The sequence below is a fragment of the Cuculus canorus genome, chromosome 3 (genome assembly GCF_017976375.1).
Source record: "Cuculus canorus isolate bCucCan1 chromosome 3, bCucCan1.pri, whole genome shotgun sequence".
In the NCBI taxonomy this organism is placed as follows: domain Eukaryota; kingdom Metazoa; phylum Chordata; class Aves; order Cuculiformes; family Cuculidae; genus Cuculus; species Cuculus canorus.
This window is the reverse complement of record NC_071403.1, coordinates 99393013-99417533: the sequence shown is the minus strand read 5'-3', so window position 1 is coordinate 99417533 and position 24521 is coordinate 99393013. Positions and strand designations below refer to the sequence as shown.

Below are 24521 nucleotides of genomic sequence, written 5' to 3'. Positions count from 1 at the left end.
AGGCTTGAATAGTTGGATTTTAGATAGAATGTAAGCGATAACAGATACAGAAACACATTCATCTTATCTCTGTTTCTAACTGGATGTTTTCCATCTTGAGAAACAATGTTCTCTTGAGTTTCAATGGCTTCCCGGTATTGGTATTAACTCCCCACTGCCAAATCTGTCGTAATCAACAGCATTACATGTTCTAAAGAACTTTTGGAATTTAATTTAGTCAGCTGTTGTTGTCAATGCTTAACAATGTAGCAACAGTGCTCTAATTCCACCACCTCCCATTTTGGTTTTCATGCATTACTGATAAGCAGAGGGGTACAACTGCTAGTAAATCACATTTATCAAATTGTATTTTAAGTCCTATGCTTAGTTTTGATATGATTTTGGGGATTTGTTGAAAGGGAACGAACCAAATATGTAAATAAAGAGAGAATCAAGAAATCGCTCCACTTCAATCTTATGCATACTGTACAGCCAGTGAGTGAGCACATGATCTCTAAGCAATAGAAAAGTCACCTGAGATGGTTTTGTCTTGTTAATGATGGTAAATCGGAGAAGACAGCTGTGTTATTTATATCTGTTCCTTCTTTTCATTATCAAGTTCTAAATCTTGTTTTGGATGCAGTTTGTAACTTACTAGAACAAATTTTTGTTTGTTCATAAAATGTCAATTTAACTAGGAAAAGAAATAAAAATTATTTTGCCAGTTCTTGGAAGTGATGTCATTTTCATATTTGGAATTTATTCTCATGGGCTCACTAACATCCCAAAGAGTCTAATTTATCCATTTAACAAATACAGGTACCTCTCAAAACTGAAAGCCGAACAGACAGAATTCCTAAACTCTGTTACTCACTTTCCATGTTCAGTGAAGAAATTAGTTATTACAGAGAGACAGACAGAGGAGGTAAATATCTTCGTATCTTGAAATTCCATAATAATATAATTAGTTTAATTTGATGCTCTTGAGGTAATGTACTTTGTAACAAAGAATTTGAAACCCTGGAGTTAATGCAAATTCTCCGCTTATGTGTGAGGCCAAGATTTTTTTTTTAAGATCTTTAAGTATAACATCTTGAGATACAAATATTACATAAGAAAAATGTTTGGTGAACAAATATGTTAAAAATAACAAATAGCTTTAAAGACCTGGAAGGATACATTAGTTTGTCTCACCCATTTTTATGTCCACAGACATCAGGGAACATTCTTACAATCCAGTCTGCCAAGTGCCTGTCAGACATTTACTCTCCAACAAGACATCTTAGCTCTCAACAAACACCTCTAGCTTTAATCTAGATCTTGTCTTGCATATTCTTAAAACACTCAGTCCATCTCATACTAGAGAAGATGATCATGGACAAAACCCCAAATCTATTTTAGGCTGGCATTTCACCAGCTTAGGCTGAATGTGAATCAATCATACCTCCACCATTAATGAGATATCTGTCAAATTGATTAGACTGACTTCCTAACGTTTGAATATTTGACAGAAATGTCATCATCTGAATCCTTAGTGAAGTTATAATATCATAAATTGCAAGAAATAAATCCTGTATTAAACTGTATGACACTGAAACAGAGATAAAGTAAATTTCTGAATATTAGATCTGGTCAAACATGGCTTTCATTCCAATTTATTTTGCCAGTTTTGTGGAATTATCCTACTCAAAACCAAACAACGACGCTAATATATTCTTAAGCATTGCTTTTGAATTATAGATGCAAGAAACTAGGAAAACATGCCTAACACACTTTACTATGCAGTTTCATATTTTGGAAGTGAAAACTTTATATTTAAATACATGTTTAGGAAAGAAGCATACAAAATAATGTGTTATAAGTTATAAAATAGGTAGACCTGGCTAATGCCAATCTTCATATTCAAAACCACCTCTGAATAATCTAGAATTCCTTTCTCCCCACTTTTTACAACTCTGTGTCAGTACCAGCATATACTTATATTCGGACTGAATGAATAAGCAGCTGAATGAATAAACAAGAACACTGAATAAACATTATAGATTGCTGCTGTATATTTTCCACTGCATCAGATTAATTTTAATATTACACTAGAAATTTGAAGTAATGCTGTAAAATTCAAACTGAAGACTTCTATAGCAGTTCATCAAGCAAAGTCAAACTCCATTTCCTTCCAGGATTTAGAGGCATTTCTTTTGTATTGTTCAAGTTCCTAAAACAGAAACAAATATATATATTAATATGATTCTCTCATTACTGAAAGTTATAAAAGATGCATACTTTATTCATCTGACCATTTAAAGCATGTACAAACAATTTTCACTGTAGAAAAAATGTATTCTCTCTCTATATATATTTAACAACATTAGAGTAAACCACATTTGCTGCCATACAAGGAGCTAATTTTATTTATTTATTTATTTAGCCTGGTACTTTCTAGGTGAAAAGAAATTTTTGTATCTTTTCTTGAACATTCAGTTTGAGAAACCAGGCTCCCTAGGAACCTAGAGAAATAATACTGTTTCACAAACATGAAGCCAGGGCCTTTCAAAACGCACCCGGAATTCCTTAAGATTATGGAAAAGAAACTAGAGGAACAAGGCCTACTCTATCTATCTATCTATCTAATCTATCTATTAGGACTGAAATGAACTTCTGTAAGCTTATACATCACCAGTGGTGATAACTAAGAGAGCTTCCAGTGGACCTTAGAAACCCCTACTGAATATAGGCTTGTCCAGAAAGCAGTAAGCAGAAATATATTTTAGATTAATGCAATGGGTGCTTAGGAATATCTATTCAATCTAGGCTACTCGATGTTTCTGGAAATATTCATTATTGCGTGAGGTTTTTCTGGAAGTGTATTACTCATGGCAGACAAGGATGCCATGCTTTTACTTTTGTTTAAAAATAATCTTTCATGTGCTACTGTTTAGTAGACTGAAAAGCTAGGATCTGCGTATAAAAATAATAAGCAAACCCAATGTGGTAATTAAAATTATGCACCTACTAGATAGTAATTAGATTATTAAAAGCAAAGAGAGGCTCAAATTGTGGAGGTATAAAGAAAGCAAATTAGAGGCGAAAGATGAAGCAATCTATGTTAGGCTATGCTGAGTACTAGCAAGGTAGACAAATGACCTTCTTTCGGTCGAAAATGCTACTGGAACTTTGAAGCCTATAATAAAAGGTTCTAGCAACATTACTAAACAACAATTTAATCTTCTGAATTTGACATAGTGGTCATACTGTCAGGTATAATTTCCCGAGAGTCTTTCAGCAAAAATTAATTGAGATATCACTATGATTGCTTTCTATTCATTTGAGACTAAGAATTTGCAGGAAGATAATACTCTAAAGTGGTACCGTTAGGCCTAACCCTGTACTGCTTGCAATACAAAAAAAAGTCATCGTATCTTATTTTGATGAGGAAAAGCCATGGACGTAAACTAGCCATTAGTATAAATGCAGCAGACTCTCAAAAGTGGGCATGTGGTTTATATGGTTGCTATTCTGATTTTAATAGCATGGACTTCTTAACAGAGTAAGGGAGGTTTCACTGTAGGTATAAAGACACCAGAACTGACAAAAATAACAAAATGCACACTTGCTGAATTTGACAGAAGTGTTAATTCTCAATCCAGAGCATGGAGGGAGGAAAAAGTAAATAAAGGGCAAAGCAACAATGAAATCATCATCAGAAAAGTTCATTATTTCCATACAATTTCTACTGTCTCAGCAAAATCTTGGGCAAAATTTTCAGAGAGTACCACTGATTTGAGGTGTAAGAGGATTTTTAATTAGTGCATATTCTTGATGATGCCTGCAGGAGTCTAGTTTTACAGTTAAATACCTTATAGATGACTGACACAGAACATATCGTGTTTAGCCTAAATCTATTAAGTTGCATTATTAAATATAACTCCAGTACTACAGAACTGTTCCATATTTAAGCCAGTCATTACTCAGTATTTTCACTCCCTCATCACTAATACAAAGTAATTATGATCTTGGAACATAACAAACTGTTGGAAAGATTCCTGCAGTTAGGAATAGAAAGAATACTGCAATACATGAAGGATCATATGTAACCTGATTTATGCGAAGTAGATAATTTCAAGTCTAAAAACTTTCTCAAAGGCTGTAAGAGGGGGGAAAATCAGACAACAGTTTTACATATTACAAAAATGCTATCTGGGCTCACGTCTACAGGTGTTGCCTAAATAATTTGCTTGAAAGATTTATCATCTGACTAAACCATTTCAAGAAAGAGGCAGATAATTCAGGAGAATTTAGTTTGCTCTCATTTTATCTAGCTAGAAAGCAACTCAGTATAGAGGCAATTCAAAACAATACAGAAATGAAAAGGATCCACACCACAGCATATACTAAAATGGTATAGCTGTTCCACTAATTATGGAACTACAGAATAAAATGATAAATATTTATTTTTAAGGTATTTCTAGGTAAGACTAACAAATATTTAAACAATTTTACATTTTAAGGTGCCTGTTCATGCTTCTCTGCCCAGTATCACTGCTCTGACCAAGGAGGTTCATCGCACAATACGCAACATTCTATTTTGTTGAATGAGACTGACTTTGTCTCCTGGTTCTGCAGTATGGTCACGTCAATGAAGCTTAAAAACTATGGCACACATTCTGTCAGCCAAGAGTCTCCAACTCAAACAGAGAGTTGTAGATCTGTCAAAGAAATGACTTTTAGTTGGGAATGACACAGTTAATTAGGTCACTTCTGTTTTGGGGGAAACAGGAATATGCTTCCTTGCAAGATGTTCTAGAGCCTCCCCTTCTTCTGTTTATGACTATAGGCTATAGTTATAGCCCTATTCCTTGAGATCTGCTTTCTTTAACTCTTGTTAGCAGACCCCAAATGGCAACAGACAGCTAATTTGTTTGGTTTTTTTTTTTAGTATACTTTATGGCATCAGACTTCATCTAAAACAGGGACCAATCCCTAAAGTAATACCCTTGTGTAACAAGGTCCAGTCAGCATGAACTTTGGCACCGTGTGACAGTGACTTCTCAAGTACCTGACTGGGAGGCTATCCAATCCTTTGAGCTCAAGGTTAGCTTTATCATTTCCTTCAATAAATGGTGCTCCCGTCACCTGTCCAGATGAAAAAGGTTCAAGCACCTATTCCAAGTATTAGCAGTACAAGGCATAACAAGATAGCTAAAATACCTGGAACAAACAAAAACCTTCGAAAAGACATCTTAGAGTGCTTAACTCTGTGGTAAGAGAGCATTTCTAAAGGAAATGGAGCGGACGCCCGCATGTGCCAGCTCACTGCTATAAGCATTTAGAAGGAACTAAGGAACAGGAGGAGTTCCATGCACTCATAAATGCTGAGTGATGCAAGTGGTATACGTGCAGCTCTAACTGACAATATTATTTCAACAATCTCACTCTTATTTAAGACACGTGTGTACCTAAAATGAAATTAAGGGGATCTTAAAGCATCAAAAGCCAAAAAGCTATCAGAGAATGGAGATAAATGGATGACATATTTGCCATGGTTTTTTTTTTTTATACTTTAGATGGACTGTATGAAGAGTTAACAGCAAGGTACACATTTAAGGCCTAATAAACAGGAAAAATGAATGCTTTTCTTAAATCTTTATAGCCCTGCAAAGAGCACAAAATTCCAGTAATTCCAAGAGAGAATCTGTTAGTTAAGAAATGCATTAAAAATGCCAATTCCAAAAGGTCCCCAGTGCTGTATTCTCTCTCTCTTGGAGCCCAACTCCAGAATAAGACCAGCAAAACAATTGCAACAGCACTATTTGAAATAAACCTGCATGTTGAATGTGTTTGAGGTAAGAACTAGGAAGAGAACTCTGAAAAGACATAGTTGAGAAAAAGAGCTGTGCTCGATCTTTAACAAAGGCGCAGGGAGGAAAACACAGGCTCAGAGAGTCTAGAAAATGGTCTAGAAATAAAACAGTATGTTTCTCAGTTAACTCTGAAAATAAAGTGGTCTAAATGAAAACACTCTTGTGGCAGAATGCTGATGAGCTGCACTCTTAGCTTCTATAGCCAAAATGTGTCTCAGATAAACACTAGCTGAAAGCTAACACATGGGATTGAGCGAGGTACTCTGTTCTTTCCGTACTTCTATTTTGTCTTTAAACTATTTTCTAATTTTATATTGAGAACTTAACCTTTTACTCAGCTGGAGCATGCAAACCCTAGCTGCAGACAAACCCTTCAACCCAGGTTACAAAGTTGGCATTGATTTAATTAAACTTTGTATTGCCGCAGTTACCTACTACTCTCTTGCAATATTACTGACAGTTCTGACCAAGACTGAGTCACTCAGGTATGCTAGTTTGTCTATCAGACTCAGGGACAGGAGCTATACTTTGTTTCTGTTGCTGTGCTTTTGTTTTTCCTGCAAAGCCTATCTTCGAGATAAACTAGCAAGCTGGTAATCACCTAGAGTCCAAAGTGTCATATTAATTAACCGAAAGTAACCGAGAAAAATTATAATGTGTACTTAAACGATTTTAAAATCTACACTGTCATCATACGAAACTTTCATTCTGCATTATGTCCCATGATTTCAGTAGCAACATGTTGAATATTAAACTTCTTAATATATTGTTCTTCCCACACAATAGATTCCATAAGACTAAAGAATGTCAGACTTGTGATGCATTTAAAATGGGGCTTTTTGTGCTACTTTTCATATAACTGGAAAATCCAAAGGCACTTCAAGAATCGCTGCAAACACAGAGTTCTTTTCTTTTAGATGTATATTGCTATCTTGGTGCATTTCAAATCGAATTAAATCCTTCGCATATAAAACATTTTAATAACGTGCAAATAATCTTGCAATAATTGAACTTCATGATACAAAAGTTTAGGAAAGAGCTGCAGATAACAAAAGTAATTTTCTCTTTAATGCTCAAATTACTTGTAGAAGTCCAACTAAAAGAAGCTACACTGGCTTGCAATGTCCTTGAACAGATTAAGTCTCTAAAAGCCTGTTTCTTTTGTTTAAAAGTGGAAAATTAATAATTTCCTGTGTGATTTAATCAAAGCATACCAGTATCTTCTTTTGCAAGACATAAGTATTATCTAAAAATAACAAACCTAGTACACTATACAGTTATTTTGAGATATATAGATATATTGAGTATGAGATTACATTATAAATTCCAAAAGCAATGTGCTTTACAAATTTTAATGATTTCTAAGACTGCTCTTGATGTAACGGAAATTCAGAACTGATGCCTACATTAACAGGATATTACAGGTAATGTGCAAGTTCAAAGACTGTGGGGGATTCTTGAAATTGCTTTATTCTTTTACGTTATTGATATATTTCTTTGGATCAGGTAACTACAAGTTTACTGCCTTATGCAATCTAACTAAACTCTACAAAACCGTGATAGCAGTAATAATCTAATCCTTTGGCTTTCTTTTACAGGCACGCAAACAGATTAAATAAAACTGCCTTTCTTCTTAAGAGTGCAGGTCTGTAAAAGCGTAAGAGACCTAGATTGGTACAATCCATCAGTTTAAAGCACTGTTGGGAAAACCTCCTTTAACCACACTAACTTAGAAGTTAACTGGCATACAAACAGCCCACATATTGCTGTAAGAATGGGGTGGAATGTTTCTCAGTCATTCTAGCAAAGAATATCCCATGTGTGAAACAAATATATCTGTCTGAAGTAGAGAGTTTGCAGAGTAAGTATGTGATACTTTTCCCAAACAAAGAAAAATACACAAATCTTGGATTAACAAAACCATGCCTATGATATTAATGAAGACTACACAGTATTTCTACTTACGCGATGTTATACACCGGTATCTACAGGACAATGTTCTAACCTTCATCTAGTTTGCCACAGAATTTTTCAATAAAATTAATTCACCACAAATGCAGGGAAATGCAGAAACACTTCAAAATGAGTAAGAAAAAACAGAAGACCCTTTCCCCACTAAAAGCTTTTCCTGGAATTCTGGGTTTAAGTCAAATTTCACTAAGTGGAATAATTTTGTTCACTCTTTTTGAGATAAAACGTACATAGCCTGCAAACCTGAGTCATAAATGTCATCATCTCAGTACCTTTCCAGTTTAAATAAAAAGTTTTGAAGGAGGAAGACAAAACTAACAGAAGTAAATAGACCCCACCTCAAATCTTGATCCTGCTTCCTAGATTCTGATAGTCAACACCCAAATGAGAGTACAAGGTAGAGAAACAAAGCCATTACTGCCAAGAAAGCTTCACAGCTTTGCTTCAATATTATTTTAGTGAAATAATTCTGGGAAAGAGCTGGAGGGAAAATCTGAATCAATTTTTTAAAGCAACAACAGGGCCAAAACTCTGAGATCCAACAATGTGCTACTGGCTTAATGTCTACCAATGGAAAAAAAAACAACTAACCAACTACTAAGCTGAAAACTAAAGCTGAAGTTACTTAAAGGTAAAAAGGGGACTACAAAAATGGGATTATTCCAGCAATGCTGGTGGTTCTGGAATACCTGACTGTGAACAGCAACTGGAAAACAACCACACACCTGGTTTTTCTGAGCTCTCATGAAATCGACTTCATACTCGGCATACTGTAAATCCTGTGCAGGATCCTTGGTATCTTCTAAGTCACAGAAACTCTGAAAGAAGAATTACAAATACCAAAGGATAAACTTTACCCTCTGTTCTTTTAACAAGAAAATGCCACGCTATCAGTCTAATGAAGTATTTGCTTTTAACATAAATGTATCAAAATTCCACATTTATGGAAGAATTTTGTCCTACAGGACACAGATTAGATTTTAAAGAAAAGAAAATATTCTTACTTGGTAGCTGTTTATTATTCTCTCCTCACAATGAAAATATCCCTTCTGGCCCATAACATTCAGGCATAGTTAAGACTGCTCTTGCTGGAGCATTTCATACTAGAATTCAGTTCTGGTTACCAGAAGCATTACTTCATTAGCTATGAAACTGATTACTATCTTTTTGCAACTCACCTGAAATTTCATTTACTATCCTTGAGGAAACTAGAACTTTAAGTTTAATTCCAAAGAAGCAAATAAATTAATAGAAAGAAACACTATCAAATAATTATTTTTTTTAACACGTTGTCCTGCACATATCTCCTTATTCATGAAAAAAGGGAAGTAGCAAGGAGGCCATCATACAAATGATGGAATAAACTAAAGCAGAATTCTAATTATTATTAAAGCGAATCTGCTTAGCAAATCTTCCTTACTGAGACTGATACCTTAAAACACTGACGCAGTTTACCAAATGGGAAATGTATTCATTTCTCAAACTGTTTAAGGTTGAGTTTGGGAGTTATTGGCTGGGGGATGGAAAATGCGTTTACTACGTTTTAAAGGGCTATGAGTAAAAATAACATGAAAAATAACAGTACTGCATAGTTATTGAAAAGTAAAGTTTAGTCTTTATCATGCTGGAGCATACTGTTCTGAGAACAGTATGTTCATCTCAGTCATAACTGATTCTGGTCACAAACCAAAGCCTACACTGAAATAATGTGTAGGCTTTGAGATATAGCAGCCAAACGAGCAGGAAAGGGTGAATTCATACTGCTCCTCACCAAGAACAGAGACCCATAGACTGAAAACCAGAAAAAGCCCAGTTTGTGCACCATAATTTCAAGGACAGTTCCAGAGCCTTGACCAACTTCCTTGCCTGCCCAAGTAAGCCATAAAGCAGGAAATAGATAGTGATAAAGAACTGTGATGCAGGCAGTACACAAGGAGAAAGAGGAGAAAGCAGCAGCCTGTGCTTGCTCAGGTCAAACAAGAATTTGGATTTCCTAACAACAGCAATTACTTCTATTGAAAAAAACTATTTGGGGGTTCCTCTCTTGAGACTGTAAACTTCTGAAATATGTACAAGATTTAAAAATACATGGATGCGAAGAGATTCTAATTACCTTGCAAACCCAAACACTTCCCATGGCAAAATGACAGAAAGAGCTCTAACATGCTCGCCTCACTCAAAGCCTCATGCCCTAGCAGAACAAGGATCAGCGCCTTGCTGCAGCCATGAAGAGCTCTCCTCTTGCAACATCACTGTCATTTGGTTTAGGCATTAGAGGATATTTCACCTTTAAAAATTAAAAAAAACAACACTGAATATAACTTGCCCCTCAATCTAACAAAAGGCAATGGTATAATTTGGGAAAAAAATGAGGATCACATCACTACTTCCACTAATGCTAAATGTAGGAAGGGGACTGAAGATGTAGAAGCTAATAATCAAAGCATCACTGAACATAAATCTGTACTTTTTAAAATGTACGAATTAAAGAGGTTGGAAGAAACCGGACTGTTAACTAAGACTGAAATTCCAGCTGCTGGACTTGAAAGATAAAAATTAGTAGTGATATTACTGCTATTCTATGAGAAAATAAGATATGCAGCAGACATGCAAAAACCTACCTTGGGAGGAAATGTTTTCTCAAATACTTTTTTCCACAGTTCCAATGGTGTGTTTGCACGCATCTTTCCAATATCACTATTGGAGGCAGGTGGTGGTCCTACGGATTACAGCACAGCACAAAGTACTACAAGTATGTTGTCAGAACAACATAGATTATCAAATCATTTTGGATAATGATCAGTTTAATTTAGTATTTTATCTTCTACAGTGACAAGCTGCAACAAGTTTGAAAGAACATTGATCTTCCACCATGAAACGGGCTGAGTGGTATTATATTTTCTTTTAGATCTAAGCCTGTTGGTACTCTACTATTTGAAGAAGTCCCAATACTTTATTAAACTACCTAACAAAACTGCACAAGTATTTCTCATAATATAAATACTGAACTGCAATTTTAAACTTTCTAAGCCATCTCCTTCAATGATCTGTTAAAAATGATGCTGATGTGCTACAATTTAATTTTCTTTTTTATTCACTTAATTTTTTTTCTCTTTTCAAAAACAATTAAGCAGCAAATATGATGAACAGGAAACATCCTAACCTATTTGGGTCAGCGAATCCAGGCCTGCTGGTATAAATAGAGGTTTGCTGTGATCCACTGATATAGACTTGCTAGACAGAAAAAAAAAATATCAAGTGAGCATTTAACAATCAATAAAAAATGAAATTATTCTAGCCAAGACTAGACTTCTAATGGGCTTTACATACAAATACATGTAAATAAGAATCTACTCAATTCTAGTGGTGACCACGTCTCTAATCCATCAGTTTTGGAATAAAAATCGAAGAGTTGTCACTGTCTTGTGCAGAGACAGGCAGCTGAGATACAGCAGTACAAGTGCACGAACAAGAATCTTTCTGAGATCAAATTTAAGAAAATAAAAAAAAATTGGTGATGAAAATATTTTTTTTCACTACTTTTAGACTCTGGGCAAAACATTCAATAGCTGCAATAATTATGTTACCTTTTATCATAGCCAAATGCCAAGTGATTAATAAGAACACGGGCTTTCAGCAGGAGAGGCTCAGATTTACTGGTAAACTAAATGAATCAGAAACCAAAATACACATTATATTCTTCCATCATGGAAATATTACATTATATCATCTGCATAGGGTATTTCAAATAGAACCTGGATAGTTCCTGACCTCAATACATTTGGTATACAGTCACTAAATTTACTAGAATAAAATCCTCACCCTTTCTTTCCAAAATATGAATGTATTTGTCACTGAATATACTGATTGAGAATATTAAATTTAGTATAAAGGTTAAATAATATAGTATAAAGTTTAAGAATAAGTTTTGAAATACTGACTCACAACTTTTGAAGTATGTACATTAGAAGACAATTTTTTTGCCCAAGACTAATGAATTACTAAGATTTTAAATTACATTAAAAATTAGCCAGAATACCACAAACATTCAGAAATGTAATGAATAACTAAAATTGCTCACACATCATAAAGGAAGCTTTATAATGGTAGAACTGGTACAGAAAGCAGTTCCCAGAATATCTTCTCAAACTGCACCCTTATTCCTAAGGGCTTTTGTATCCTAACAGATTAATGGGTTTGAGAAAGCAGTCAGATCCCTACTGTGGGAAATGAACTTTCTCCCACTTATTTCAGTGGGAATCAGGATTTAGCAGCCAAAGGGTTTTAGGTTGCTAGTTCTTCATTTTTAATTACATTAATGCTTAAATACTTGTTTAAAAAAAAATCATGATAATTGATTCTCAGTTAACAAAAGATTAATTCATTTGTCAAAGTACAAAGCTGTACAGTTTTACATGGATGCAAAAGGACATGCTGTGATTATAGCAATTTAAAGCGAATGTACATTGTCTGGTAATCAAAATTATGTAATAAATAATATTCAATAGTGGCTAAATGATGGCTGATAGAATTAGAACCATCTTCTGATGTATAGAGCACCCAAGAGGCAGCTTTTTTGGATTGCGAACCTGAGCATGCTTGTTTGTGCCTTTACTTGGGAGATGCTCTGCCAAACTCAAAAGCAATTTGTGAACCCACATAAATACTTCATTGTCCTCATGGCCGGCAGTTACTACTTATTACTGTAAAAAAAATCCCTGCCTTTATTCTTCAACACCATGAGTGTGGTAAGATGGTATGCTTAAACTGCTGTGAAGACAAGCCCTTGGATTCAAGTTTTACATCTGCCAAAGCCAGGTCACTAGATAAAAGTTCACACTTCAAGCAAAGCAGAGTTCTCTAATTCTATCTAGGGCAATTTTTGCCAGCTATGCAGTAAACTCAATATGGGAACCGAGTTGGCTAACAGGTAACTCGTTTCATTTAGTTTTTGCTGACACTGAGAATTGTGTTGTTTGTTTGTTCATAAAGTATATCCATCCATCTCCTGCCAACACCTGCAACTTTTCTGACAGATTAGTTCATGAAGAAAGTTAGTGTAAACCTGATTAAATCCTATTTTCTTTAGGAGTTTTACATTTCTATTTTTTAAATATTGTTTTGTAACACAAATATTGCTCATCTTCTCTACCTTTAGTTGGAAAGTAAATATACACACCACTAATGATGCTCCATAATAATGTGAAACAAATCGAAGTGTCTTGCTTATTATTTTCCTCACTTCAGAGTCAAACTCCTGAAAAAGTTGATATTGGAACACATACATAAGAAACAAAAAAACAAATATTGCAGATAGAACTTTTCATTTTTTGTATAAACTGCCATGCATTTAGGCTACATTATATGAGGCTTTCAGCTGTCAGCATAATTATATCTTAAGACAGAATCAGTAACAGCCTACTTTGAAAAGAAGTGTCACAATTTCCCTTTGTTCTTTTTTACAGAGGGAGCCTAATTCAAGCAATACGTTAGTTCAGAAAAAGTTTCATAATTAAGAATGTATGTTCACTTTTCAATTAATTCGTTCCATTTTGTTAAAAATTTTTAGAAGCAGAAATACTACCTACTGGTATGAGTACTGGTATAAGGATTTTTTCTTTTTGTATAAATACTTGACTTTCAGTAAACCTTTGGGTATATGCTCTCTAAACTCTAACACCTGCAAGATTTGAAAGGTACATAAAACCACATTTTCATCAATGTTTCTTTAGTATAATACCATAAAGATGGCCTTCCCTGGATAAAGTCGGAGAAAACCTGGTCCCAGTGAAGACTGCAGGAGTCTGTCCATAGACCCCAAAGGAACTAGGCTGTTATTCTGTGCTTATTACATGAGAATCACTGATTATCAAAGGGGTCACAGCTCAGCATAAAATTTCAGTATCAAAGAAGTAACTTATTAATAAAGTATTAAGCAACTCAGTCAGCAAAGTATCAATGTACTATGCAGTCATCCAGAGAGCCACAAGCTGTCATCACGAAGCTGAAAATCAGACTCTCTGTTCTACTCTCATGACCCAGTGCTGCTTGAAAACTGAGCGTGCACTTGTTTGGATTTTTAACGTCCTGGGAGAGAATCCAGCAGTAATATAACATTTCTTTCCTCTCTTCCCTAAAGGATGTAATTGCTTACTTGTCTCTAAAAACTTCTGAGGTACTTCCAGATTGAAATATTAGTTTACTGTTCCTGCTGCCACAGCTCCCAGAAAATCTGACCAGCTGACAGGAGAGATGCCCCTCTTTCACTGCCATAAACTTACAGCTGCTGTAAGAAGGACGCATGGAACTGGATTTCTCTCATTAAAAAAGGAAGTCATAAACATGATGTTTTCTTGCTTCCCTCTCTGGTGTGCAGCAACTTTATATCTAAAAAATTATCAGTTTCGGAGTATTTTGTGAAAGAATGACAGTGTGCCTTCTATAATGCTGTTGGATGGAAAGATTTTTCTTTATGGTAGAGGGCTGACTGGCCATACTTCTGTTCAAATGACTCCTATTATATTATGAAGATTTTAGTATATAGGATCTTTATCAGAAATCTTTTAATTATTAAAACAATATTAATTATTACTTACATGAAATATATCATATTTGCTTCCAATGATCACCAAGGGTACTGGAAAAGGGTCAACCAACTCATAATCCTATCAAATAGATAGATGACAGTTAAGCAGTGAAAACAAACTGTAGAAGATTCCAACTGTTAAAACATCTGAAAGGCGTTAAAGTTAATTCACAGAAGATAAGCCTGTTTTTTTCCAAAATTTAAGTTAGATGAATACACTTTAATGCAATATCCATATACCATATTCTACAATATTCTCATTTTCTTCATAAAAGGTCAAGAAATAATTCCTCTGAGCAGTCAGAATGCTTACTGGTGTAACTTCTTACACCATACACTACGTAGCTCCAACATTAGATGGGAAGGGAAGAGAAGAAAAACCCCATATATTCACAGAACAACTGCCAGACTGGATTAGTAGAACTGGCTTTTCAACACACTCCCTCCTCCTTGCATCATATCCAAAATAATAGACAAAAAGCTCAAGAAAATTAAGCTGAATTATTTACTCATCTCACATATTTTCCCTCTCCACATCACATTTTCTAAACTCTTAAATAATATTTTATGTGACTTTCAAACGTTTGACATCAGCAGAAAGGGGAAACACCACTTAACAACCATGAAAAAGCAAATCAATACCAACAGACGAAAACAGTTTTGTGGATGTAGATTTGTTAAATAGTTAACTTCTGATAAAAGTTTTAATGAGTAGATTACAATAATTCTGAGTTATCTGGAAGATTTTCCTGTAGTCAATATGAAATAAGAAAATCCCATTATATTCATGCAATTATTTAGTCAAACTGCTTTGGTTGCAGCAGAGTGGAAAAGAGATGTTTTTTAGCAGAGGCTGACCTAACTGCTGCCTTCTAAAACTGGTTATTTCACATACAGGTTAAATGGCAGTCAATATACTAGCAAAAAGCTATACCGAAGAACCACATACTGAAACGAAGTTATACTGAGGAAGCACATACTAAAAATCTTCTTCTTTGAGAGGAAAAATAATAGCTTCACTCACACACTGTCAACACAAAAGCTTTGAGCAAAATTATCATAACTTAAAACTGGGTGCATAGAATATAGAACTGAAAAAAATAGTTTCTTAACTAAAAAAAAATGGGAGAACCTCAGAAACATAAAAGCTGGTATACTGACCCTAATAATCTTTTGACTATGGAATTAGTTTTTTACTATGGACTACGGTAAACAAGCCTTCTCAAACAAGGTCTGCAATTGATACACTTTATCATGATAGACAATAATTCTTTATCCAGGCCAATGGAACATATCTAATGTTTAAAAAAAGCCTCTAAGAATCAATTCCTGTTTATGATAAAAAATATGCTTAGCTATAAAAAGGCAAATAAACATCTGGGTAAACCATCATTTATACTGTCTATAATAGATATTATTCCCTCCCACAAAAACTGATATAATTTTTTTCTTGAACAACGATGAACGTAAAAAGAGAACTAGGGAGTAACAAAACATTTTGTTTACATCCTTCCTGGTTTTGATACTGAAGGCTGTGTAGAAATTCTAGTCTCAAAGGTATAACTGTGTTCCCTACACAGCAAATGTAACAAGTCTTCTCTTCTTTGCAATTACGGGCATTACTCTTTTTACTTATTAAAAAAAGCTTGCAGTTTTCTGATATGCGAGTCTCTATACGTAAACGTGATGCTGCAGCTACAATTTATTGCCAAGTGTGCATTTTCTCTTTGTGAACTACCTTCTCTAAAAGTAAAAACCAAAATCATAATTCAGCAGATCTCAAACCTTATTTTCTAAATTTGCTGAGTGCTGCATAGGTTGCTTTCTCAAAAACTTTACATTATTTTTAAATTTTTGAGCTATATAAGCATTTGCTATACTGCAGCATTTCACAGAAGTTACAGTAACCAGATTTATGTGCCAAGTCTTTGAACTGTTGAATACTTATTTGCACATTATATACACACAACATTTGCAGAGGTTTAATGCACAATGACTTTTCATTTCTATTGCGCATAATCAAGTTTAGCTTTTCCAGAGATTTAGTTAGCAATTATGTTTAAAGGACTGATGTTAACATTTCTGAAACTTTATAATTTAATTAGTTGTCAGATTATCAAAAGGCATTGAGTTTGTGATAGACATTTAAATAAATGCAAAGTATATAGTCATGTTGATGGCTGTTATAACTATATTCTTTGCTTAAATTTGTACCTTCAGCTAGTCTCTTGCTAGATGACTTTTGTACATTTGAGTTTTCATCTTCATTTTAAAAAGATGAGGGGGGGAAAAAGCAAACTGCTACTCTAAAACTATTTCTTTTGATTGGTGTAACATGCCATAACAATCACATTAGATATCTAACAAAAAGATATAAGGAACCTTCTTTCCTTGTTTCTGCTCTTATTGAATTTTTATTAAATTGCTATAATTTTCCAGTGAGCAGGTTCATCTACATCAAATGGATTTTCAGTCATGCAGAAAAATCTAAAAGAGTTGTTTATGATTTTCAAAAGCATTATCTTTAACTGTATAAAGGCCTGTGACATCTGGAGAAAATATTAGACGTAACTTACTGGATGATCCCTCTGCAGATTGTTCTGCATCCTCTGTTTAATTTCCGCAGCTACTTCAGGATTTGTCTTTTCTAGTTTGGTCAAAATTTTGTTCACGTGGTTTCTGGTGACCTGCAGAAGTTTCTCCATAGTAATCCAGAGTTCATTAGGTTTGGACAGATCCAATACAAGAACTACAGAAAATGACCTATTAAAAAGGCATTATTTGGTCAAATCTTTGGCACATGAGACAATTAATATTTTCATAAACAACCATACCTGCACCTGCAGTACTAATGCTGAAAGCAACAAATGTGAAAATATAAATGCTAAGTATTAATTGTGAAGCAAAGGAAAGTGGCTTTTAAGGACACTCTGAGCTCTGAAGAGACCTTCTCCTTGTCTCTTGTTCAAAACTATTACTTTGGCAAATTTTCCATAAGAGGTTTTGGGGGGAGACTGTATATATCAAACTTTCTTTCTGCAGATGTTGCTGCAAAACAGTAAAATAAGCAACTATCCTGAACCCATTTAGCTCCTTCCTGAACGATTGGGCACTTCTACTATCATGTATCCCTGCCATCTTGTAACCCTACAATCCCAGATAAAGCAGTGTTAGCAAACAGTGAGGATCTCTTCTAATTATTAATATATCCAAAAGTTCCATATGTTTATTATTATACTGTAATATGAAATGGAAAAAACTGGTCAGGGGCAATATTCCGTGCCAAGGATTGTGCCAATTAGCTGGAAACTCAGATGGGCATATGAGAAAGTCTCCTAAAAGATAAACGGAGAAGTCACCGTACTCAAGATATACTTAGCAATTATGGGGCTTTTAAAGGATGGATTATGATGAGAAATGCTTTACATACTAACATAGTAAATAGAGCCATTTGAACAGATGTAGTCATTCTTTCATATTCCATCCTTACTCAAAAAACGGGATCCCAGATCAGAATGGTATTAGAAAGACAAGGCAGAATGAATGTCCAACTTTGATTTAAAATGCTGTGTGGAAAAAAATCTGGTGAAAAGTCTTTTGGTGAAACTAGATATAGTTCACAGAACTTTTAAATAAGCCAATTGCTTGAGGTACGGTCAGATGAGAAAAACTGGGAAAAGCATGGTAGACTATTTGCCTACCACATCAAAATACTGCCTTAAGAACACAAGTAGTCTTACAGAACAATGTTGCTATCCCACCGAAGAATCTTAAGATCATCCACATCAGAATATTCCTTATCAGGAAAAAAAGGAAGAAAAGACTGATGGAGGTGAAGTTCAGTTAAGTTCATTTAGACAACAGCTGAAAAACAATAGCCGATTTTTTTTCACCCCAAGCACTTCTAGAAAAAAAACCTTAACATGCCAGAAGTGCTTTCAAAAAACCCTACGTTCCTTCTGCCTTAGTCTCTTACTAAATAATGGCATTATCTCAATAGCCAAACAGTAGCAAAAGTACATGATAAAAACTGTATCTGTCCTGGATTATTTCTTTCTTTTCACAGAAATTAAAGCTCACTACCAAAGAAATAATGCAATGTGTAATAACACAGAATGTATCTTTCAATCATTTTCTCCTCCTTCACTTCCAACTGCATCTTCGCTAATCAGAAAAAAAACCCCAGAAAATGCATCCCCTATTGCCTTCTCATTTCTTCATGCAACCCTTCATACATTTCTTCTTCCTGTGCTATTCCATTGCTTCTATGGATTTTTCTCACTACATTCTCTTAATTCTCTCCAAATTCCTGTTTCCTTTTGTCTTCGAATAATTTGAATAGTTTCAGTCCCTCTCAGAATGATCTTCTCAGCATCAGTTGGTCACTTCACTTCCCAGAAATTCAGAGAATTTTTTTTTGTCACAATTTTTTTTGCTTTATTTTTCACCCTAAAGTATCGCCCCTCACGAAGACAGCACCTATGTCTGCATACGGAAGTGGAAGCAAGATTTTATTTTTCACATGCTTCCAAGTTGCTTTTTCTGCTTTTTCACTAAGCATAAATATACTATATTTCTTCTGTATTTCTTGTTCCATCTACTTAGGGCAAACCTATTTCCTCCATGTTAATGCTTTCTCTTGTTGCTGGAGACTGCCAAGAACTTGGCTTACTAAGGGAGAACCATGAAAATGAAAGTCAAAGCCAAGTATCAGTGGTATTACAATGACTTTTGGAAAAAAAACATAAACATTCTATGCTACATTTTGAAAGTGTTTTACATAATAAAAGGCCTGGAGATTTCCTTGTGTTTGAAGGAAAGCTGAAATTAACTTTAGTATTATAATACTATTCACTTACCTTATGTTGTTGTTAGTGATTGGTATTCGAATCAGTTCCAATAATGAGGTTCCACCACCTAGTTCCCAAAAATGAGCTACATCTTTAGGCTGTAAAAGAGTTTCTTTTACATGCAGTTCCATGAAACACCAAGAGAAGGTCAAGAGAAGATCTTTATCTGACAAACTGGCTTTTCATGCAAACGACTCAAAACAAAAACTTAAATTACTTCACTAGTATTTTCTGAAAAACAAAACCAAATAAAAAACTCCCCATGTTAAAGAAACACCAAGCAACACTTACAAAAGACCCCTGGCATACATATGACTGTCTTGATAAAAAGTAAAAACATTAGGAAGCAGCACAATTAATGACAAACAACAAAAAATCAGTTCTATTCCGTTTCTTTTTGTTCATTGCAGCTCAAGACTATTGCTTTTTGACGATTTCGCAACTGAAAAAGTGATGAATCTCTACCTTCATGTTTAGTTTCTGGGAAATGTTTTACATTATTTTTATTTTTCAGAATCAGATTTTACACTCTGCTTCAGTAACAGAAACAGCTACTACCTGCAGCAATAGTTACCGCTGCTGGGTAGTGTTCTGCTGTGACGAATGGGTTCAATATACCTGTTAACATAACAAGAACATAGCAATATGGACACATAACCAAAAAATATAATTATCATTTAACATCGTCTAAGATGACTGCTTCTCTCCTAACACTTGCATAGTCAGGTTGTACTCATTTTGCATTTCAAAGAGAAAGTAAATGCATTACAATGGGAACATAAAAGCACTCAAATACGACAAACAAGGTAGTTTTCATAGATTAATTGCTTTGCGTTATACTTTGGTCTCTGACCTGCCGTGTTCTAGTGAGAGGGGAAAACGTGTTACAGATTAAAATACAAAATTAAGCTAGCTGTTTTAAACTTAAGTAAGTTTCATTAACTTTGCTAAGCTATTTTAATTATATTAAAAACCTTTTTGTTTCACAAATATTAAGCTAAACTCCTTAAGACTCTTATGAATAAAAATAAAACATATAAATTATTTTTATATATGTGTGCATCCATAATGAGATGGTAAACTACAGTTTTTGAGTACTCACTGCATTGTGTCTCCTTGCCCTTCTTCCAAAAGTATATTCCAAGGCTAATGTTGGCTTTGGAATCTCTTCCCTATGCAAGGAAAAATGAAGTTAACTCTACAGTTACTAAATTATATTTATCAGTCAGTTCAGAATTTGGCTTAGAAACAGCTGCACAAAGGCACTTTAAGACAACATGTCTCAGTTGTTGAAGACGAGAAATAGCAGCATCAACCTGAACAAATAGCCATGTAAGCTTTCTAGTACTGGAGAAGAAGGACTGAAGGAGTTAGATGGCAGCTAGTAATGAAGGGAAATGAGTTTACCTATAAGCGATCAACCAATTACAGAATATATAATCTGTATACATATATTATGAATTATCACACAATATAACTGTTCACATAGAATTTTAATCCAGAGTTGAAAACTGCTTTTAAAAATTTAACACATACCTCTCCAGACACCTCAGTATAATAGTGGTCTTTCCCTGGAAAGTAATAACAAAAAAGAACCCTACTGTACTGTCATTAAAGCAAAAACTCTGTATCACTAAATGAAACTCACTCATTAACACTCCAATAATAAAGTACCTGAAAAGTGTAAACTCATGCAATTATTTGTAGCCTTATACTGGAAACTTAACTGCCAACTTTCTGTCAGAATCAAGTTACACTACCATTATTATAATTACAAATCAATAGAGATGACAAATACAGTAACAGGAATAATATGCTTCAAATTAGACATTAGTGATCAAGCTAGCCAATTCTGTTAAATTGTTTAACAGTTTTTAATTTTAATAGTACATTTATTTAATGTCTAGTTTACACTGGAATTAAGTTATTACTGATGAGATGAAACTATAAAGAATACTTAAAATATAAATAAATATAATAAATATAGAGAAGAACATGTTGAAATTCAGACACCGAGTACCTTGCCACACTGAAGGGGCTAGCACTTCTAAAACTCACGCCTGTGTCATTTCCCATCTCAAAACCCAGTGAATTTCAGCTAAAGAAACTGTATTTTCTCTGAAAAAAAAGGTACTTTAAAAATTACCAATCCTTCTAAAATAAAAACAGCATTCTTAAAAATATGACTCACGCAAAAAGGCAAATATTGCCTTATTTCCGTTACAGATAAATGCTAACAGAAGAAAAATATGAAATTACTAATGACCAAATTTATGGGACAATGAGTTAAAACAACCTTAGGCATGTGAAATCATGAGTTTGCAATCACTGAGAAGGCTTATTCAAAGAGGTCTCGCATAGATACATACACAATTCACAGCAGGGTGCCAAGACCTCTATTGATAACAAAAATGGTAACACTGCACTTGGATTGTTACCAGTTAAAGCTTTATAAGGGGGAAATCTGACATGCCAAAGTGAATAGCCTTATCTCTGGCAGCTAGTCTTAAAAAACTAATGAAGCCAAACCCCAGAGAATCAGCACATTGCTGATAACAATGGTTGAAGTTTTGATTCTCCAGACAATAAACTTCAACTTCTGAACTGTAATAACGTCTAACTGGTCCATACCCTGTGGAATGCCCAGTCTCTGCAGAATCAGAACACAACATATTTCATTTTAGAAGAATCTAAGTGGGCCACATAGTTATCATCTATTTTACCTGACACAAACTGTGTTCAAAGAAAGCAGAGAATCATACAGTATTTAGCATTACCCCATTTTTATTTCCCATGAATAGTACTGATTTTTCCCAAACTTCCACATGCTTGCCATCGTCATCAGAGTTTTCTCTCTTCTCCACTTCAGCTATAGCAAGATCCCATAGAGTATCGCTAGTTGAAAAAAACAGTCATTAGAGAAAAACAATGGAGCTTTGACCATAACTCCTGAAAATATCTAAATGGATAAACGACAGGAATTGCTATGATTTGATGATGGTTATTATTATTTATCACACCACACACTCTCTGCTTATCACAGATTCATAAAATGAAGGGACCAACCATCACGCACTTCCACCCTCCCGCCATGGGCAAGGACACCTCCTACCAGACCAGGCTGCTCAGAGCCCCATCCAACCTGGCCTTGGATGGGGCTCCACCACTTCCCTGGACAACCTGTCCCAGTGCCCCTCCACTCTCACAGTAAAAACCTTCTTCCTAGTATCTAACCCAAATCTCCCCTTTTTCAGTTTAAATCTCTTCCCCCTCATCCTATCTCTGCATTCCCTGATAAAGAGCCCCTACCCAGCTTTGCTGCAGGCTCCCTTTAAGCACTGGAAATACTGTAGTACTTGGAATTATAAAATGGTTTGAGCTGGAAGAGACCTTAAAGATCATCTAATTCCAACCCCCCTGCCATAGGCAGGGACACCTCCCACCAGGTCAGGCTGCTCAAGGCCGCATCCAACCTGGCCTTGAACACTTCCAGCGATGAGGCATCCATGACTTTCCTGGGCAACCTGTGCCAGTGCCTCACCATCTTCATTGTGAAGAATTTCTTCCCAATATCCCATCTAAATCTCCCCTCTTTCAGCTTAAATGTGTTCCCCCTCATCCTATCTCTGTATTGCCTGATAAAAAGCCCCTCCCTAGTTTTCCTGTAGGCTCCCTTTAAGTATTGGAAGTATTATAGTACTTAGAATCATAGAATGGTTTGAGTTGCAAGAGACTTTAAAGATAATTTAATTCCAACCCCTTGCTGTGGGCAGGGACATCCAAATAGACCAGGCTGCCCAAGGGATGGGGCATCCACGACGTCTCTGGGCGACCTGTTGAAGTGCCTCACAACCCTCACAGTCAATAATTTCTTCCTAACATCTAATCTAAATCTCCCCTCTTTTAGCTTAAATCTGTTCCTCCTCATCCTATCTCTGCACTCCCTGATAAAAAGACCCTCTCCGGCTTTCCTGTGGGCTCCCTTTAAGTATCGGAAGCATCGTAGTACTTAGAATCACAGAATGGTTTGGGCTGGAAGGGGCCTTAAAGATCTTGTAGTTGTAACGAGATGGGTTGGGACACGTCCCACTAGGGGGGTCAAAGCTCCACCACCCAGCCCGCCCTTGAACACCTCCAGGGATGGGGTATCCACAACCTCCCTGGGCAACCTGTGCCAGTGCCTCACCGCCCTCACGGTGAAGAAATTCTTCCTTATATCTAGTCTAAATCTGCCCCTGTCCAGTTTATACCCATTGCCCCTAGTCCTATCGCTACCTGCCTTTGTAACCAGTGCCTCCCCATCCCTCTCTCACTCCTAGCAGAGCTGGTTTGACTAACCCCCCTCGGGTCCCACACGCAGCGCCGCCCCACACACGCTCCGTGCCCGGCTTTGCCCGCCACGCTCCGAGCTACCCGGCGGGTCCGGGCTCCCGGCGCTCCTCGGGCCCCGCACGAGCCGACCCGGCACCGCGTGCTGTCGGCGGCTGAGGCCGGAATGGCGCGTTCGACATCGCGCTCCCTCCTTCTCTCCCTCCCTCTCTCTTCCAGGCCGCGGAGGAGAGCTGCCGGGAGAAGGCAGGGGCGGCTGCCGAGCGCTCCTCGCCGAGCCCAGGGAGCTCCCCGTTACCTGGCCTTGGCCATCGCTCCGCAGGGCCCGAGCCCGTCGCCATGGCAGCCGCGCGGGGCACGCTGGGAGCTGTAGTTCCGGATTGGGGGAGGGGCGCGGCAAGCTCACATCCAACCTGGCCCTGAACACCTCCAGGGATGGGGCAGCCACAGCTTCCCTGGGCAACCTGTGCCAGTGCCTCACCACCCTCACAGTCAACAATTTCTTCCTTATGTCCAGTCTAAATCTGCCCTCCTCCAATTTACAGCCATTCCCCCTCGTCCTATCACTACATGCCTTTGTAAACAGTTCCTCCCCAGCTTTCCTGCAGCCCCTTCAGGTACTGGAAGATCACTATAAGATCTCCTCTGACCCTTCTCCAGGCTGAACGAGCCAAACTCTTGCAGCCTGTCCTTGTATGGGAGGTGCTCCAGCCCTCTGATCATTTTTGCAGCCCCCCTCTGGACCAGCTCCAACATTTCCATATCCTTCTTATATTGGGGATTCCAGAACTCAACACAATATTCCAGGTGAGGTCTCCTGAGAGTGGAGTAGAGGAGCAGAATCACCTCCCTCGACCTGCTGGCCACGCTACTTTTGATGCAGCTCAGGACATGGTTGGCTTTCTGGGGTGTGAGCACACATTGACAGCTCATGTTGAGCTTCTCATC

General features: G+C 36.3%; 1 protein-coding gene across 2 annotated transcripts; it reads right to left on the bottom strand.

The window, feature by feature from the left end:
- Positions 1-2: 2 nt before the first annotated feature.
- On the bottom strand, positions 3-23952 carry DYNC2LI1 (dynein cytoplasmic 2 light intermediate chain 1). 2 transcript variants are annotated; one of them, XM_054062390.1, is made up of 13 exons: positions 23872-23952; positions 22022-22139; positions 20781-20815; positions 20347-20416; positions 19254-19342; positions 16971-17157; positions 14405-14473; positions 12988-13065; positions 11396-11472; positions 10972-11042; positions 10430-10527; positions 8534-8626; positions 3-2191 (listed from the first exon to the last, which is right to left on the bottom strand). In XM_054062390.1, exons 1-13 carry the CDS (start codon positions 23883-23885, stop codon positions 2126-2128), a joined length of 1065 nt encoding a protein of 354 aa, XP_053918365.1. In that variant the 5' UTR covers positions 23886-23952; the 3' UTR covers positions 3-2125. The 2 variants fall into 2 exon arrangements, with proteins under 2 accessions (XP_053918365.1, XP_053918364.1); XM_054062389.1 differs by lacking the exon at positions 23872-23952 and adding an exon at positions 23658-23790.
- Between the last annotated feature and the right edge of the window lie 569 nt (positions 23953-24521).